The sequence below is a fragment of the Phoxinus phoxinus genome (genome assembly GCF_949152265.1).
Source record: "Phoxinus phoxinus genome assembly, chromosome: 2".
Taxonomy (NCBI): Eukaryota; Metazoa; Chordata; class Actinopteri; order Cypriniformes; family Leuciscidae; genus Phoxinus; species Phoxinus phoxinus.
Window position 1 is genome coordinate 3,348,338 of NC_136877.1, and position 18,568 is coordinate 3,366,905.

At 37.0% G+C, this 18,568-nt stretch overlaps 1 protein-coding gene across 2 annotated transcripts; it reads right to left on the minus strand.

Annotated features, from left to right (window-relative positions):
• Nucleotides 1-4,192: 4,192 nt before the first annotated feature.
• On the minus strand, nucleotides 4,193-17,270 carry sult5a1 (sulfotransferase family 5A, member 1). Of its 2 annotated transcripts, XM_079598417.1 has the most exons (7): nucleotides 16,836-17,270; nucleotides 11,123-11,285; nucleotides 9,088-9,296; nucleotides 6,921-7,047; nucleotides 6,581-6,678; nucleotides 5,880-6,060; nucleotides 4,193-4,726 (listed from the first exon to the last, which is right to left on the minus strand). In XM_079598417.1, the coding sequence occupies exons 2-7, from the start codon at nucleotides 11,259-11,261 to the stop codon at nucleotides 4,611-4,613; spliced, it is 870 nt and encodes a 289-aa protein (XP_079454543.1). In that variant the 5' UTR covers nucleotides 11,262-11,285; nucleotides 16,836-17,270; the 3' UTR covers nucleotides 4,193-4,610. The 2 variants fall into 2 exon arrangements, with proteins under 2 accessions (XP_079454543.1, XP_079454542.1); XM_079598416.1 differs by lacking the exon at nucleotides 16,836-17,270 and having other exon boundaries at nucleotides 11,123-11,983.
• Nucleotides 17,271-18,568: the final 1,298 nt, after the last annotated feature.

An 18,568-nucleotide genomic window follows, 5' to 3' on the forward strand; every position in this document is an offset into this window, starting at 1 on the left:
TACCATTTTAGTTCATTAAATATGTAAAGCTCTGCTGTCAGCCGGACTTTACTTTCTGTAAAGAACACTTTACAGGTTATATAACTTCATATCTCGAGCATATCTTTCTGAGACCAAAGGAGCAGAGTACGCAGATTAACTGACTTAAAATCCTGACTGATTATCATCTTTCATCAGGGAATCAAACACTGCAAACCTGACAAGCCAGAGTTAACCTTGAATCGAGTTCTTCTGTTTACCAGCAGGCATCCCAATTAATTTGAGTCAACAGATTGTGTGGAGCATGAAGCTCGTCAACAGCTCTGAACGAACGGCATCTTCTTTTGAGAAAAAAGGTGTTTTCTCAGAGAACTATTGCTTGCTGCATACTAATGATACTGTTAATAAAAAAGACTATATGCATGGTTTGAAAATTGCACTGTTGTATTCCCAAAACCTTGCCCAAACATGTCCTACATGTATTAGACTCAACCTAAAATACAACTCTAGTTGTGACCCAGGACCACAAAACCAGTCGAATGCATTATTTTTTTTTGAAATTGAGATTTATACATCACATGGAAGCTGAATAAATAAGCTTTCCATTGATGTATGTTATGTATGTTAGGATAGGACAATATTTGGCCGAGATATGACTATTAGAAAATCTGGAATCTGAGGGAGCAAAAAAATGGAAACATTGAGAAAATCTCCTTTAAAGTTGTGCATTTATGTTCACGATTGTGCTGCATTCACTCACAAAAATACATGTTTTATATATTTACGGTAGGAAATTTACTAAATATCTTCATGGAACATGATCTTTACTTAATATCCTAATGATTTTTGGCATAAAAGAAAAATTGATAATTTTGACCCATGTATAGTTGGCTATTGCCACAGATATACCCGTGCGGCTCCAGACTGGGTTTGTGGTCCAGGGTCACAATTAATCCAGTAAACCCTTTACTCCCGATAGCATCTGAGCCTGCTATGCCACTTCCCCACCACCAGAGGTCACTCTCTGAATATTGAAATGTTTTACACTACACTTTCAATACACCACCTGTTCATTACGTGCATCCAAGCAGGAATCTCTATAATGTTAGACGACAGTTTGTGGGATTCTGCTTGTCCACTCTCCTTTTGAGGATTGACCACAGGTTCTCTATTTGCATGGGATTAAGATCCGGGCCTCATATGCAAAATTTCAGTGAGCCACTTCATTATAACTCCTTGAGACATTGTGCCGCATCATGCTGGAAAAAGCACGGATCATCACCAAACCAAGTCACTCCCTTCGAATGAAAAGCATCCCCACACGTGCTGGTCTCAGGATGCTTCACTTTTGGCACGACACACGACTCATGGTGGCGTTCACCTATTCCTCTTCGGACTGTCCCAGACATTTCTTCATCAGAGAAAATAACTTTTCACCATCAGTATAAACAGGGGCTATGAGACGATCTTCTTCACTGAAGTTGAATCTCTCTCCTTCTTGATTGAAAATAGATTGAAAAGGTGTTTTTTGACACCAATAAATCAAAAATTGAGTGATAAAGCTGATTTTTTTTTTTTGTGGGCAATTAAGCTTTTTGCATTTATTCAAAATAAATATCTGATCACTCCGCACAATAATCTAGAATAAACACCACAACAACTGAAGCAGCAAACCTGGCTAAAAACATATGTCACTGCCAAAACCTTTGGCTGCACAGAGCGTAACATGATGTCTTTACACGCGAGACTGAAATGTTGTTTCTTCCTTCCTGAATGCAAATTTAAAGTGCCATCCATGCTTTGAGTGCAGCACAGGTGCAGTCTCTAAACACTTCACTCTCTTCATTAAACCGCACTTTGACAATCTGGTCTCTTAGATTGGCTTCACACTCACAAGAACATCTAATGAGCTTATTTTTTTATCATAATTTGGCAGCAGGTATACAGTATAAGGCTGCTGTCACGTAAAGGGGTCACATGATGGTTCAAAAACTAACATTATTTTGTGTATTTTGTTTAATGCAATGCGTTTACGTGGCTTTAGGTTTAAAAAAGTAATTATTTTACACATACTGTACATTATTGTTGCGCCTCAATAGAGAGCCTAAGGCCGTGTGTCAACCAAAGCGTTTTTTCACGCGGCCTCCGAAACTTTCATCCATCATAAAAAAAAAATCAAAACTGGTTCGTTTTTCTGTGTTTTTCGCATCCGTAACAAGCAGTTTGAATGGTGTTCGAATGGTGCTTTGACAATTCAGAGCCACCGAATCACGAATACGAAAAAACGCATACGAAATTTTCTGACTTAAGTGTGCAATGGCCTTAAGTCCCTCCCCTTCCGGTGGACCACCATGGGACCTTATTTCTGAAAAATATTGTATGGTAGTCAATGGCGAGAGACAACAAATATTTTGATCTCGTTTAAATTGTGCCCTGAATTACACATATGGGGCCCTATTTTAGTGATCTGAAACGCAAGTGACAAAGCGCAAGTAACTTTGTGGGCGGATCCCGGCCGGCGCTGTTGCTATTATACCGGCGGGATAAATGACTCTTGCGCCCGGCGCAAATCTAAAATGTGTTGGTCTGAAGTCGCTTCATTATTCATAGGTGTGGTTTGGGCTTAACGTGAAATAAACTAATCAGAGCGTCCGCTCACATTCCCTTTAAGAGCCGGCGCGCTTGTTCCACGGCGGATTGCTATTATAACGGCGGATTTGCCAGCGCTACGTTCTCGTCAGGGCCGTAAAACACAGAGAAGTGACATTGGGGATGATGGGAGAAACCCACACAAATTAGCTTCGGTTAAACAGGCGTATAATTTGGGTAAATGTGTAATCTATAATCTATATATATATATTTTTTTAAATCTAGATAAAAAATTTTCACATCTTCACGGACACAACAATGATTTCCCTCGTGTGTTAATATTTTTCCTTGTAATAATGTATGATTTGCAAAAATGAAAACTGCTGCGTCTGTTTAGAGAATCAAAGTGTGTGTGTGTTGTTCACACGCTACATAATGGCCAAGCACCACGCGCCCTTAAAATACCATATCACTAACACGCAACACGCCACTGTCTTTAGACTCGGTTTTTCCTGGTCAGTGGCGGAATTGCTTTCTAAAACTGGAAAATCGCACCAGGGAACGTTTGTGCCGGAACACGCTCCTCTTTTCACTGAACCGCCCCCGCGAGCGCAAGTTCATTCCCTAATTTACCGACGTGCGTCTGTGGAGGGAAAAGTCCGCTGTGCGTCGGGTGCAAAAAAGGAATGATACATGCGTCGGTGTTCAAAGTCAATTGCGCTGGGGGAGAGATAGGGCCCATGATGTTTGTCAATTTAAAAAATACATTTTAAAGTCAAGAAAGTCGCAGTTTGATGTAAAACTGTTGAGGTGTAAGACTGTGAACACACGTCATTACAAAGACTACAAACCCCAAAAGGCGCACATGTGACGTCATACCTTTTCTCTCAATGAATGAAGCTAACTTTACTGGAGCTAACTTTACTGAAGCTAACTTTACTGAAGCTAACTTTACTGAAGCTAACTTTACTGGAGCTAACTTTACTGGAGCTAACTTTACTGAAGCTAACTTTACTGGAGCTAACATTACTGAAGCTAACTTTACTGAAGCTAACTTTACTGGAGCTAACTTTACTGGAGCTAACTTTACTGAAGCTAACTTTACTGAAGCTAACTTTACTGAAGCTAACTTTACTGAAGCTAACGTTACTGAAGCTAACTTTACTGAAGCTAACTTTACTGAAGCTAACTTTACTGAAGCTAACTTTACTGAAGCTAACTTTACTGAAGCTAACTTTACTGAAGCTGACTTTACTGAAGCTAACTTTACTGAAGCTAACTTTACTGAAGCTAACTTTACTGAAGCTAACTTTACTGAAGCTAACTTTACTGAAGCTAACTTTACTGGAGCTAACATTACTGAAGCTAACTTTACTGAAGCTAACTTTACTGGAGCTAACTTTACTGGAGCTAACTTTACTGAAGCTAACGTCTGTCATTTTATGTCAACTTCGTATTATGATCGTCTCAGATTGGTAGGTTTGATTTCATTGGGGATATAATTACTGATTATAGGCTACTGTCTTTTTACGTGTTGCGCCGCTTATGACAACCTTTTCACGATATTCTAATTTTGAATTTGGCATTATAGCATTGCACAATAAAGACATTTTTCCAAGAGATAAAAGTAAAAAGCAAAATGAAACATCATTATGCTTCAAGGCTGCATAGCTTTAGTACAAGTCAAGTCACACTTAAATTCTTTAAATATTGCTTTGTAAATTACACCTCTAACAGGTCAAACTATCTCATAACTCCACGTATCTGATATACATGATTGGTTATGTTCATACCATTTTATTATAATGTAAGTTAGGTTGCATCAAACAAAAAAATAAAAGTAATAAGTTACATAAATATGCTACATTTCAAAACAAAAAACAAACATTACAAAAAACAGGAAGGACTCAAATACATCAGCTTATTCACATCAGGACACTTCAGTGTGAAATACGTGGAACACTTATAAATGTAAAAGAAGAATATTAGCAGTGATGAGTGGTTATGCGAGTTATAAATGGTTATCAGAGGCTTTAGTCTCTCTATTCCCATTCTCCATTTAAACTCAGTGAGGAATCTGCCATCTGGGAAGAGTAGACGTCATCGACGAGACAACTCTGCTCCTCAGTTAATATGTTCCTCCAGTCTCCGACTTTACCTGAAAGATACACGGATTGTAGTGTTCAGTTGATTATAAGAAATATATATTTGATAAAATCACAGGTTTGACACAGAAGCACCACTTGTTTTTTCAAGTGAATTACACACTGCCCAGACAAAAAGTGTTTAATGTAGTGTATCTATGTGGTGATCAACGTGTGATCGTCAACCAGTGGATCTCTGAGCTGAGTGAGTGGAGGCGGGGCTCATTTGCATATTCATAGAACCGCGCATACTAAATGAGGCAAGGGTGTCGAGTTACATTCAAGCTATTTTAAGGCATGAATCATTCTTTTTCAAGGAAAAATTGTTGATTTTTTAACAACAATATTTAATTTTGCTGATCAAAGATGAGTTTTAAGTGATAAAATGATTGACTACTTTAAGCTATTTGCCTATTTACATCCAATATAATAAAAAGAGGCCCTACACTCTAAAAAATGCTGGGTTATTTCAACCCAATTTTGGGTAAAATATGGACAAACCCAGCCGCTGGGTAAAATTTTTACATTGCATTTTTAACCCAACATTTGGGTTTGTCCATATTTTACCCAAAATTGGGTTGAAACAAACCAGCATTTTTTAGAGTGTACAACATACTACTAATACATTATTGTGGTCTCTTTCATTGTCCAAACACTATAGCATTTAAAAAAAAGGTCTCAATATGATTAATGAATACAGAAAAACTATTTCCATGTGTGACTGACCAAATTCTCTCTGGAAAGTCTCTACCTGGATCATTATTGCAGTGATTATTATGTTCCTAGCATGTTATATGATTATAACCCTAATTGATGGAGTGTGTAGCTTTTCATTTCCTAAACAACCATGTATGAAGAACATCATGATAATGTCAAGATTCATCAAACTGTGAAAGAATGAGAGGTGCATACATTTTTGGTCAAGATCTTGTCAGTCAAGAACTGTTGCCAAACATATAACATGATAGAAACATAATAATCACTGCAATAATAATCCAATCATAAACTCTTAAACATTTACCTATTTAAATCCAAACAGCTATTGCTTTTTTTTAGCCGGGCAGTGTATACATTTAGTCATGATTATATTTATTTTAAGCCCGTTTGCTTTCCTCTCTCGTGACATGATATACTAATGTTTGAAGAAAATGAGAAGTATTTGCATACCTTTCCTCATGAACTTGCCCTTGCTGTGGTCCATGATCTCCTGAGGGATGAGGGTGTAGTTCACCATGGCATTTTCCTTCATGCTATTGAAACTACAGTATTTCTGAGCAAGCATCAGCTCATCCTCCGCTAAAGGACACCGCATGAATCGACTCACTGTCTGAAGAGCCCCGTGAAGGTCCTGATCAAACACAAATGTTGCACACTGAAACTGCTTCTTTAAGTATTCAGCATATGTGACCCTGGACCACAAACCCAGTCTGGAGCCGCACGGGTATATCCGTGGCAATAGCCAACTATACATTGTATGGGTCAAAATGATAAATTTTTCTTTTATGCCAAAAATCATTAGGATATTAAGATCATGTTCTATGAAGATATTTAGTAAATTTCCTACTGTAAATATATAAAACATGTATTTTTGTGAGTGAATGCAGCACAATCGTGAACATAAATGCACAACTTTAAAGGAGATTTTCTCAAGGTTGCGATTTTTTTGCACCCTCAGATTCCAGATTTTCAATCGTCATATCTCGACCAAATATTGTCCTATCCTAACACACCGTACATCAATGGAAAGCTTATTTATTCAGCTTTCAGATGATATATACATCTCAATTTAAAAAAATGTACCCATTTGACTGGTTTTGTGGTCCAGCGTCACACGTGGTCATGAAATTACTGATTTCTAATAATCTTACCTTCCACATTTCCTCATATGTGATGTAAAGAAAGTTCTGAATATCTTTTGAGTGATCGGTCCAGCCCTTGACATGTTCAAACCAAGAGCCATAATGCACTGATGGATAAAAAGCACTGTCAATTTTATAAGGAAAAGAAAGTGGAATATCATGCAATTGTTGAAAAAATGCTGGGTTGTTTTAACACAATTTTGGGTCAAATATGGACAAACCCAAACGTTGGATTAAAAATGCATTATAAAAATTTAACCCAGCACCTGGGTTAGTCCATATTTGACCCAAAATTGGGTTAAAACAACCCAGCATTTTTTAGAGTGTGATAATGTAAACATCAACTAACCTGTTCCCTTCAGGAAAGCATTGAGAAACTCAGGGAAAGAGCCCGGGTCAGGCAGAAAATTGGCCATCTTGTGGAAGTGATAATAGGAGACAGCCACATCTTTGAGATTTCTGGCCACATATATAACCTGAGGAAAGGCAAACATTTGTCACTTGCAAGCAAAGTCAACAAAGCAAGTTTAGTTTTTCAACATTTCTGGCCATATAACCAGAGGAAAGTGTTATGGCAATTCATTTTGCGTGATTTATAAAAAGGCAGCGGGTTTCCCTTCGCAGAAGCAAAGGCTGAAGTCTGTATGTGAATGGCCTTCTTGCAAGAATAAAGTACTTCAAAGAAAAGTGGGTTTGGTTTTCATTGCATTCTCAACACTAAATAGATAACTTCCGCTACACTTGGCACACTTTTTTTTAGCTTTAATAAGAATTCATTTATATTAATTTATATAATGTTCCAATCGGGATTTAGGGCTCAACACAGTACAGAGTCAACCCTTTTCAAACAACTTGTTTTTGGCTGTCGATTCAGGAAAGTGTGCAATTTTAGTTTGAATTGATTTGACTGCTGCATTTGATACCATAGTGTGCATGCTGCGTCTAAGAGAGAGGGCAGGGATTCAAGGAAAAGCTCTTAATTGGTTTAACTCATATCTTTCTGGGAGAACTTTTTCTGTGGAAGTAGGACATTTTTCATCTCCTTCTGCTGTAATGAAGCGTGGGGTTCCACAAGGATCAATATTGGGCCCAGTCTTTTTTTCTATTTAGAGTAAACTTTAGAGAACTTATTTTCTCACCTGTCTAATAAAGTACATACAAGAGCTCTGCCAAGTCGAAGTATGTCACGGACGCTGATATTGATCCTCGTTTTAGTTCTCCTTTTTTCCCAGAGTCTGCTTGCCATGGTCCATAATGTTTGAACGAAACAAGGACAGCGTGAGCGTGCAGGTAAACATTACGCTGTTGTCCACGTCTGTCGCCATGGTTATATGGCAGTACGAGCGGAAACCAGTGAAAACGCGGATATTGCGTCAGTGACAGGCGACGAGTGAACAGGGATTCTGGGACGAGCCATTATTTAAAATAGGAATTTCTCTGAAATTAAAAATCTTTGGGTACTTTTGGGATGATGTAAGTACACAACTGCAGGAAATATATCACATGTGCAAGTGATTTTTGGACATGTTGTACATATTGTACCTTTAATTAAAGGTTATCACCTGTTGACGTCTATAAAAGAGTTGTACCTTAGTTTGTGCCTGACAAAGACCTGATGTTCGAATGGTTGCAATAAATACTTTTCTGGAGCAGTCACATCAGTGTGTGGATATTACGTTTGTTTTTTGGCTTTAGATGTTTACATGCATAACGTATGATGTATGTCTTTTAACCAACTATAAACTTCACATGAGTTTATAGAACTGGCTGTGTATGATAAATCCACAGTGAGCAGAGAAATTTTGACTAGTTTCTCACCTGACACTGATGCTTGAATGCGCTATCTAAGCAGTTTCAGTGATTTATCCTCTATTTATTAATTGTAGAATTTTATGTTTTCATTCAATACCATCCATATTGAAATGAAATGAAAGATTGGCGTGCAAACGTTGGTCAAAAAACACATGAGGAGAAGTGTTCGATTTCTCAGAGGACGATTGAGTTTGCTGAAAAACACTAGGTAATTTGCTTCTGGAGTTTATACTGAGGTTGTGTGAGAAAAAACACAGAAATGGCTTCAGATTCAGATGTGAAACACAATTTTCGGTAACACTTTATTTTCAGTGTCCTTGTTACACATGTTACATGTACTTACCACAGTAATAACAGTAAATGATGCATAATTACATTCACCTAACCCTCAACCAAATCCCAATCCTACCCTATCCCTCTAGTAAGTACACTCTAAAAAATATGGACAAACCCAAACGTTGGATCAAAAATGCAATCAAAAAAATGTAACACAATGGCTGGGTTTGTCCATATTTGACCCAAAATTGGGTTAAAACAACCCAGCATTTTTTATAGTGTACATGTAGCTGATTAATATTACTCAGAACTTGAATATATAATTACACTGTAACAATGACACCTCAAAATAAAGTGTAACCCCATTTTCTCTAACACCCTCCTGGAAAACTAGTCCCGCTCAAATGTGTGTCTTGTCCATCACTCACCTTTGCGTTGGATTGTTTCAGGGCCGGGGCCAGCAGGTGATAAGGCAGATGTGTAGTAATAATGCGAGGCCCGGTGGAGAATTTCAGGACGTCAGGACAGTAGTACTGCTCAAGCCACGGGGCACGGGCCCAGTTGGGCTGAGTTTGGGCTATAGTTGGGTCCCCTTTACTCAAAACCAAAGTGAGGATTTCCTGCATCCATGTGGTTCCTATGTGCCAAGGGAAAGACATGAATGATAATATTGCTTACTGCACAAAATAGGGCTGGGTGGTATGCCGATATATCATAACCACTAGGGGTGTAACGATACACATAGCCTATTCGTATTGAACAGTCTCGTTGGACAATTTTTCCTGCAAAAATTCCGGTTTTATTTTGACATTAGGAAAAAATTGCTGCCCTCAAATGTTAATCTGAAATAAAATAAACCTTTGTTTATAACCACTACAACATTACATTTCATTTTTCTATAAGGAGCTGTTTTTGTTTTATATGTGTTCAAGTATAGCTCCATCATTGCTCAAAGTAAAACATGATCATACTTTATGATGTTAGTTTTAATAATAATAATAATAAAAAAAAGTAAATCAATGAAATTTCTCTGGCATTTCTTTCTTTTTGCTGTATTGAAAACGTACTGAACTGTGACTCCAGTGTATCGAACCGAACCGTGAATTTTGTGAACCGTTACACCCCTCGTTACCACCTTATAAAATGTCTATCATTAGAGATCTATCGCTATATCTCGGTATATAAATATATATAGCAGCACTATATTGAATATAAATAGCGTTCCTCATGTTAAAAAGAGTTATAAGAACAATATAATATTAAAAAGTGCGCACAGAAAGCGGCCTCACATTTAGAAGGCGTTTTGAGACGTGCGTTTAAAAGTGTTATTAATCACAATAAGCCGTGAACCGTGACACACAGCGTAAGCACGAGCACAGAAAGCCGAGTCTCTTCTCTTTCACGTCTTATTGCGCTTGAATACTCACATATTTACGTATGTATTCATGTTAACACAGCCGGTATATCTCTGTGTAATGGTCTGTGCGTTTGGTCTTAAAGAGACAGTGGCCTAATAAACCTGCTGCCCTGTGTCATTAATGTGAATTAAACTGAAGAGAAAATAACTTACTGCTCTTTTTTTTATAGCTTTAATAAGAATACATTTATATTTAATTCACAATGATAGGGCTGTAAACGATTAATCGCGATTAATCGAATCCAAAATAAAAGTGTGTGTTTACATAATATATTTGTGTGTATTGTGTATAATTATTTTGTATATATAAATACACACACATGCATGTATATATTTAAGAAAAAAATGGTATTTATATATAAAATAGTTCTATTTAAATAATATATAATATAATATAAATCATATATAAATATATATGCAGTATATAAATTCAAATTTTTCTCAAATATATACATGCATGTGTGTGTATTTATATATACAAAATAATTATACACAATACACACACATATATTATGTAAACACAAACTTTTATTTTGGATTCGATTAATCGCGATTAATCGTTTACAGCCCTATAATGTGGAGACTATGCAATATATATATTTTTTTACATTTGATTATTACATTTCTGTACTAATTAATTACGTTGGTCAGGTGCACAACTGAAGATGTGTAAACATCACTAAATGGTCACTAACGAAACCCCCAAACTAAGATTGTGCTTCATAACCCACTCAAGACAGGCATCGGACTGAATCAGTTGGGATTATACCATCTCGTCCTTTTCATGTAATCCGTTAAATAAACCTATGTACCTGAAAAACGTAATTTATTTAATTCAGGTTTTTGTTATATTGCATTTGTCCTATTGTTTGTAATTGGCTTCTTTTTAAAACAGCCAGATAAAACAACACAAAATAACTAAATCAGGATATTGTTATTGTGAAATAAAATTTCTCATATCGTGAAATAAGACATAAGCACACAACAATGAGATTAATGAAATACACAACCCAAGTAAAAGAAGAACTAAATCATTTCATTATTACCTGATTTTGGGTAAGTGACGATCACAGTGTCTGTGTCCTGGAACGTGAAGTTGGTGGCATAATTCAGCGAGTCTTGTGTGTGCATGTGCCCAGGAAACGTGATGCTGTCAAAGGTTTCGGTGACATCTAGTCGAGCCATGTCAGGACGCGTGTGAATAAATGTCTGCAGAAGAAATATAGATCAGAGTCTGGCATCGCTGTCATACTGTCCGCTTATAAAGAAGAGAAAACGGAACTGTTATGATAAAATAACATTGTCAGAAAGGGGAAGCACATACAGAAACTACCTGAGAAACCGGTTCCTGTAAAAGAAAAATTCCAGGTAAAAACTATAGTGAAGGAAGGGAGTTGTTGAGTTAAAATATAACATATGGCAATTATCTGTACAAAGCCATCTATGCCCAGGAATCTTTTATTTGCTTATTATAAGATCATCACATCGTTCATCTTTGACAGTTCACCTTGTGTTGAAAGTCCACCTTGAAAGTTCATCAGTGATAATTTTATTCGGTGACAGTCTGCTTATATGATGTCAAAACTACGCAGATTTTCTCCAATGATGGAGACATTACGTTTTTTGTAACGTTTAAGGTCCGATGAAGATGAAGATATAAAAAGACTCCAAAATAATAGTGTTTACTTAAACTCGGGTAAATCCACAGGAAAATGGCAACAGCAATTACCGGATAATGAACTGTAAATAAAGAGGAACTTAAAGATACGGCGATAGCAAGCTCAGGGAAACGGGTGTGCTGGTTCAGGGTTTACACGACAATGATGTACTAAAAACTATGGGAGCTTGTTTCAGCCACAGAACCCTTTTTAAAAAGATAATTTTTTTCTCGCAACTCTGACTTTATAACATGCAATTCCTAGTTTATATCTCGCAAATCTTTATATCTCACAATTCTTTTTTTATAACACGCAATTGGGAGTTATGAAGTCAGAATTGCATGAAATAAAGTCGCAATTGCGTGTTATTAAGTCAGAATTGCGAGACATAAAGTCAGTCAGAATTGCGAGATATAAAGTCAGAAGTCAGAATTGCGAGATATAAAGTCAGAATTGCGAGATATAAAGTCAGAATCGTGAGATATAAAATCAAAATTGCGAGATATAAAGTCAGAATTGCGAGATATAAAGTCAGAATTGCGGGATATAATGTCAGAATTGCGTGTTATAAAGTCAGAATTGCAAGATACAAAGTCAGAATTGCGAGATATAAAGTCAGAATTGCAAGATATAAAGTCAGAATTGCGAGATATAAAGTCAGAATTGCGAGATATAAAGTCAGAATTACGTGTTATAAAGTCAGAATTGCAAGATATAAAGTCAGAATTGCGAGATATAAAGTCAGAATTGCAAGATATAAAGTCAGAATTGCGAGATATAAAGTCAGAATTGCGAGATATAAAGTCAGAATTGCAAGATATAAAGTCAGAATTGCGAGATATAAAGTCAGAAGTCAGAATTGCGAGATATAAAGTCAGAATTGCGAGATATAAAGTCAGAATTGCGAGATATAAAATCAGAATTGCGAGATATAAAGTCAGAAGTCAGAATTGCGAGATATAAAGTCAGAATTGCGAGATATAAAGTCAGAATTGCAAGATATAAAGTCAGAATTGCGAGATATAAAGTCAGAAGTCAGAATTGCGAGATATAAAGTCAGAATTGCGAGATATAAAGTCAGAATTGCGAGATATAAAGTCAGAATTGCGAGATATAAAGTCAGAATTGCGAGATATAAAGTCAGAATTGCGAGATATAAAATCAGAATTGCGAGATAAAAAGTCGCAATTATCTTTTTTATTTTTTTATTCTGTGGCGGAAACAAGCTTTCATAAAAAAACAGACGACAACGTTGTCAAAACTATCCCCGTTCACAAGTATAACAGCGCAGCGCTTCGTCAGAACGGAGGCTCACTATTGGCCAGCATCACACACATGACAAGCGTCGGCCAATAGTGAGCCTTCCTTCTGACGTACAACCCAGAAGTGCTGCGCTGTTACACTCGTGAACTTACTCAGAGACACACACAGAAGAACATCGAGCGTTTAATAAAGTCGTTATTTTAGTTTTTTTAGCGCACAAAAAGTATTCTCGTCGCTTGATAAACTTAAGGTTGAGCCACACTTGGACTATTTTAACAATGTCTTTACTAACTTTCTGGGCCGGCAGATAGCGATTACCTAGCAGCCTATGGAGGAGTGAGACAGTGCTCAGATTTAATCACAAATATCTTAATTTGTGTTCCGAAGATGAACGAAAGTCTTACGGGGTTGAACAACATGAGGGAGAGTAATTACTGACAGAGTTTACATTTTTGGGTGAACTAACCCTTTAGAGAAGATGAGTACTTCAAAGTTCAGGAACTTTCGGGGGTGGGGCTTTGGTGCAGAACATGCTGATTGGTTGACTCCACGCAGCATTTTATTTCAACCACCGTTTTTAAATCTGTTGCGGTGTGTGCAGTAACAGTTGTTTGCTATTCGAATCAACAATGGAGTTCAAAAAATACAGAGGATGAGGTTCAGGCTTTATTAAGCTAATAAGGAGGACGAAATCCAGCGGGAACTGTAAAGTTGCGCGCAGTCCTACGTCACCGGACTAATTTGCCTAATCTTCACGGTACTTTAGACTTTAGACTGTGGAAACACAGACAGGTCTGGGGGACAAATTGTTCCAGGTAATTTCTGTGGAAATGAGGCTTTGAACAATAACTAGAAGTTTTCAGGCTCATATATTTTTTTAATTAAACCAACTTAAAAAACAAGAAGCACTTAAAAACAGTTATGGCGAATGTGTGAAGCTTAATATAGTCTAGCGCTGCCCGTAAAGGAAGCCACACCATTGGGGTGAACACAAAACACCAAGTTTATATAGTGCAGAAGAGTGATCAGGTTACACATTAATTTCTCTTAAACCAATTTTTTTTATTTTTTATGATTTTGCATTGCCTTCTTAAGTGAATTGCATATTGTAAAGCGATCACATATTAGATAACAAAGGTTTAAATGTTCAAATTGGTCTGTTCTTTTATTTCAAGATTGGTGAGCAGTTTGAGACCACAGGAATAACAACTAAAAACTAAAATAGAAACTAAATAAAGATCAGTTTGCTGCCTTTGAGTCACCAGCCGGTCAGTTTTAGGCAATGGGGTTGTACAACTCACATGCAAAAAGATCTAGAACAGATACTATATTTGTTTCACAGACAAGATGATGGCCCAGTCATTTTTTTTGGAAGAATAACCCTATATTTAAAATTCAATATTATAGCATCTTTTTCATTCCATAAACACCACTTTTTGGTTTCGCATGAGTCATTTAACAAGTAAAGGTAAAAATGCAGTGAGAGGGAACAGTATAATATATAAAATATAATAAAAATGTGAAAAAACTGTGTGAATAGTTGCATGAGCAGAAATATGTTATGAAATGTATGTTGTTCAGTTTGTGTCAAGGAATGAAGCTCAGGGCTTTAAATGGACGGTTGCTGGTTTTAACGCCACAAGAATCTGACCATGAGTCATGACCATAATGGCCTTGAGTAAGTTGCTTTGGATAAAAATATCTGACTACATGATTATGAGTGTATTATGAGTGTACAGAATTGGCGCAAACTGCTGTCCCACAAACAGAAAACACATTTAAAAATAATTTAAGTAGGCCTATTACAATTTTAGATGTTTACAAAGATCCTTCTATTATCTATTGAATCCCACAATAATCAAATATCAGTAAGCTTAACATATTTAAAATCATAATTTATTGGGTACTTTCAATTGGGAGGGGGCTGTCCCGAACACTAACCCCTAAATTTCAACTTGTGAAAATGATATTGAAATGTTTTTTTATTTTTTTATTATTGTTGTATATATATTTTTGATTTCTTTTAAAAAGCGAAGTAAAAAAATAAAAAAAAATATTTTATATTTAAATCATGAAACTTTATTTTAAAAATGGGTCCCGTCTTTTCATGTCACTACCGAATCAGTGTGTGTTTTATTCCATTGGCCGAGACTGATTTTAATCACACCCATACATTTTTGATCAGGACATATTCCTGTGTGTCTTTCATTGTAGATAAGATAGGTACCATCATGTTGAGGGAAATGTGTTCAAAAGTCTGAAAATCTGTGTAACTTTAAGGAACGTCACTACCAAACACCTTTTTTTCTGCAATTAAGCAAACTTTTTTGGTTGTTATTCAAATAAAATTTAGTTTTTATGTGTGTACAACTGTGCTAGGTAACCATGTGCTGGCTATCATATTTGAGCTAGGCTCAAAAGTATCTAAAAATGTGTCACTACCGAAACAGTCACTACCAAAACGTGTGGTGAAGTTTCGGTTGTGAGTGACATCATGTTTTTGAGAGTGTTATTCAATAAAATTTTGTTTTTGTGTGTGTCATTAGTATCTTAGTGTTTTAGTGTGCGAGTTAAAATTCTGTAATGCGATGTGGTCGCTACCAAAACATTACTGTCACTAGCGAAAATGTGCCGTCACGACCGAAACATGGGTGTTTTGTTTAAAATAAGTATATTGAGTTATCAACTAAGATGTTATTATAGTATTTGGTTCAGTGTATATTTAAACTAATGAATCCTTAACTTTGAAATCAGAATGATTAACTTAATGCCTTTTAGAAAGAAAGATTGGATTCAAAAAACAACAAATCTTATAAATTGCACTTGAAATATTGTAATTGTTAAATAGCAAAAAATATATTTGCTAAATATTAATAGGCCAATATAAGCCTTCTTATTAAATTATTTATTATTGTGTTTCGGTAGTGGCAAATTTGGGGAGAGGTTCCAAAACTTCCTGAAAATACAATATATTAAAAAATTACTTGCGCAATTACTAGAAATGTGTACCTTGGAAATTATACAATTTGCATGCATACAAAATTTGTGAAGAAAGACGTTTTCAACTCTTGACTTTGAACCAATTCTGTAGAATACTGAATCTGGCCCATATAATTTCATCAATTCAAAAGTTACAATAGGTGAAGTGTGAATTTCTGCAGATATGCCCTCTTTCACTATCCTTTTTTTTTTAGTTCACAACAAGATAAAGTGAGCAAATTCACACTATTGACAAAAAACAAATTTTGTCACACTATTTAATTCGACAAAAGACTAACAGTGCACAGGAGGCAACAGTTGGGTTCCGGGAGTAAAAAACAGCATTGATTTTCTCCATTGTGAAATTGATTTTTAAAAATAACTCGCAGTAAATAATAAACTTTTAAAGACAGCCCTGTTGTGAGTTGCAAGGTTGTTAATCAATCGTGTTATTTGCTTCTGTTGAAGCCGTCAGCCTGTATTATTTCAACTTAGTTTTAAAATAATCATGTTTAACGTTATGAAAAACTACATTACCCATGATGCTGTGCAAAAATTCCACCAATCAGAGATTCAAAACGAGCAAAATGCACCAAAAGATCTCTTTAGCTCCACCCACTCCCATGGTGCACTGCGAATTACGCAATCAACTCAATCTCCTTACACTCTCTAAATACTTATTGTACAGTAGGGAGAACAAGTATTTGATACACTGCAGATTTTGCAGGTTTTCTCACTCACAAAGCATGTAGAGGTCTGTCATTTTTACAAAAAAACAAGAAAACAGAAAATCACATTGTATGATTTTTAAATAATTAATTTGCATTTTATTGCATGACATAAGTATTTGATCACCTACCAACAATTCCGGCTCTCACAGACCTGTTAGTTTTTCTTTAAGAAGCCCTCCTGTTCTCCACTCATTACCTGTATTAACTGCTCCTGTTTGAACTCGTTACCTGTATAAAAGACACCTGTCCACACACTCAATCAAACAGACACCTGCCCACACACTCAATCAAACAGACACCTGTCCACACACTCAATCAAACAAACAGACACCTGTCCAGACACTCAATCAAACAGACACCTGTCCACACACTCAATCAAACAAACAGACACCTGTCCACACACTCAATCAAACAGACACCTGTCCACACACTCAATCAAACAGACACATGTCCACACACTCAATCAAACAGACACCTGTCCGCACACTCAATCAAACAGACACCTGTCCACACACTCAATCAAACAGACACCTGTCCACACACTCAATCAAACAGACACCTGTCCACACACTCAATCAAACAGACACCTGTCCACACACGCAATCAAACAGACACCTGTCCACACACTCAATCAAACAGACACCTGTCCACACACGCAATCAAACAGACACCTGTCCACACACTCAATCAAACAGACACCTGTCCACACACTCAATCAAACAGACTCCTGTCCACACACTCAATCAAACAGACACCTGTCCACACACTCAATCAAACAGACACCTGTCCACACACTCAATCAAACAGACTCCTGTCCACACACTCAATCAAACAGACACCTGTCCACACACTCAATCAAACAGACACCTGTCTACACTCTCAATCAAACAGACACCTGTCCACACACTCAATCAAACAGACACCTGTCCACACACTCAATCAAACAGACACCTGTCCACACACTCAATCAAACAGACACCTGTCCACACACTCAATCAAACAGACACCTGTCCACACACTCAATCAAACAGACACCTGTCCACACACTCAATCAAACAGACACCTGTCCAAACACTCAATCAAACAGACTCCTGTCCACACACTCAATCAAACAGACTCCTGTCCACACACTCAATCAAACAGACTCCTGTCCACACACTCAATCAAACAGACACCTGTCCACACACTCAATCAAACAGACACCTGTCCACACACTCAATCAAACAGACACCTGTCCACACACTCAATCAAACAGACTCCTGTCCAAACACTCAATCAAACAGACTCCTGTCCACACACTCAATCAAACAGACACCTGTCCACACACTCAATCAAACAGACACCTGTCCACACACTCAATCAAACAGACACCTGTCCAAACACTCAATCAAACAGACTCCTGTCCACACACTCAATGAAACAGACACCTGTCCACACACTCAATCAAACAGACACCTGTCCACACACTCAATCAAACAGACACCTGTCCACACACTCAATCAAACAGACACCTGTCCACACACTCAATCAAACAGACACCTGTCCACACACTCAATCAAACAGACACCTGTCCACACACTCAATCAAACAGACAGACACCTGTCCACACTCTCAATCAAACAGACACCTGTCCACACACTCAATCAAACAGATACCTGTCCACACACTCAATCAAACAGACACCTGTCCAAACACTCAATCAAACAGACTCCTGTCCACACACTCAATCAAACAGACTCCTGTCCACACACTCAATCAAACAGACTCCTGTCCAAACACTCAATCAAACAGACTCCTGTCCAAACACTCAATCAAACAGACTCCTGTCCACACACTCAATCAAACAGACACCTGTCCACAC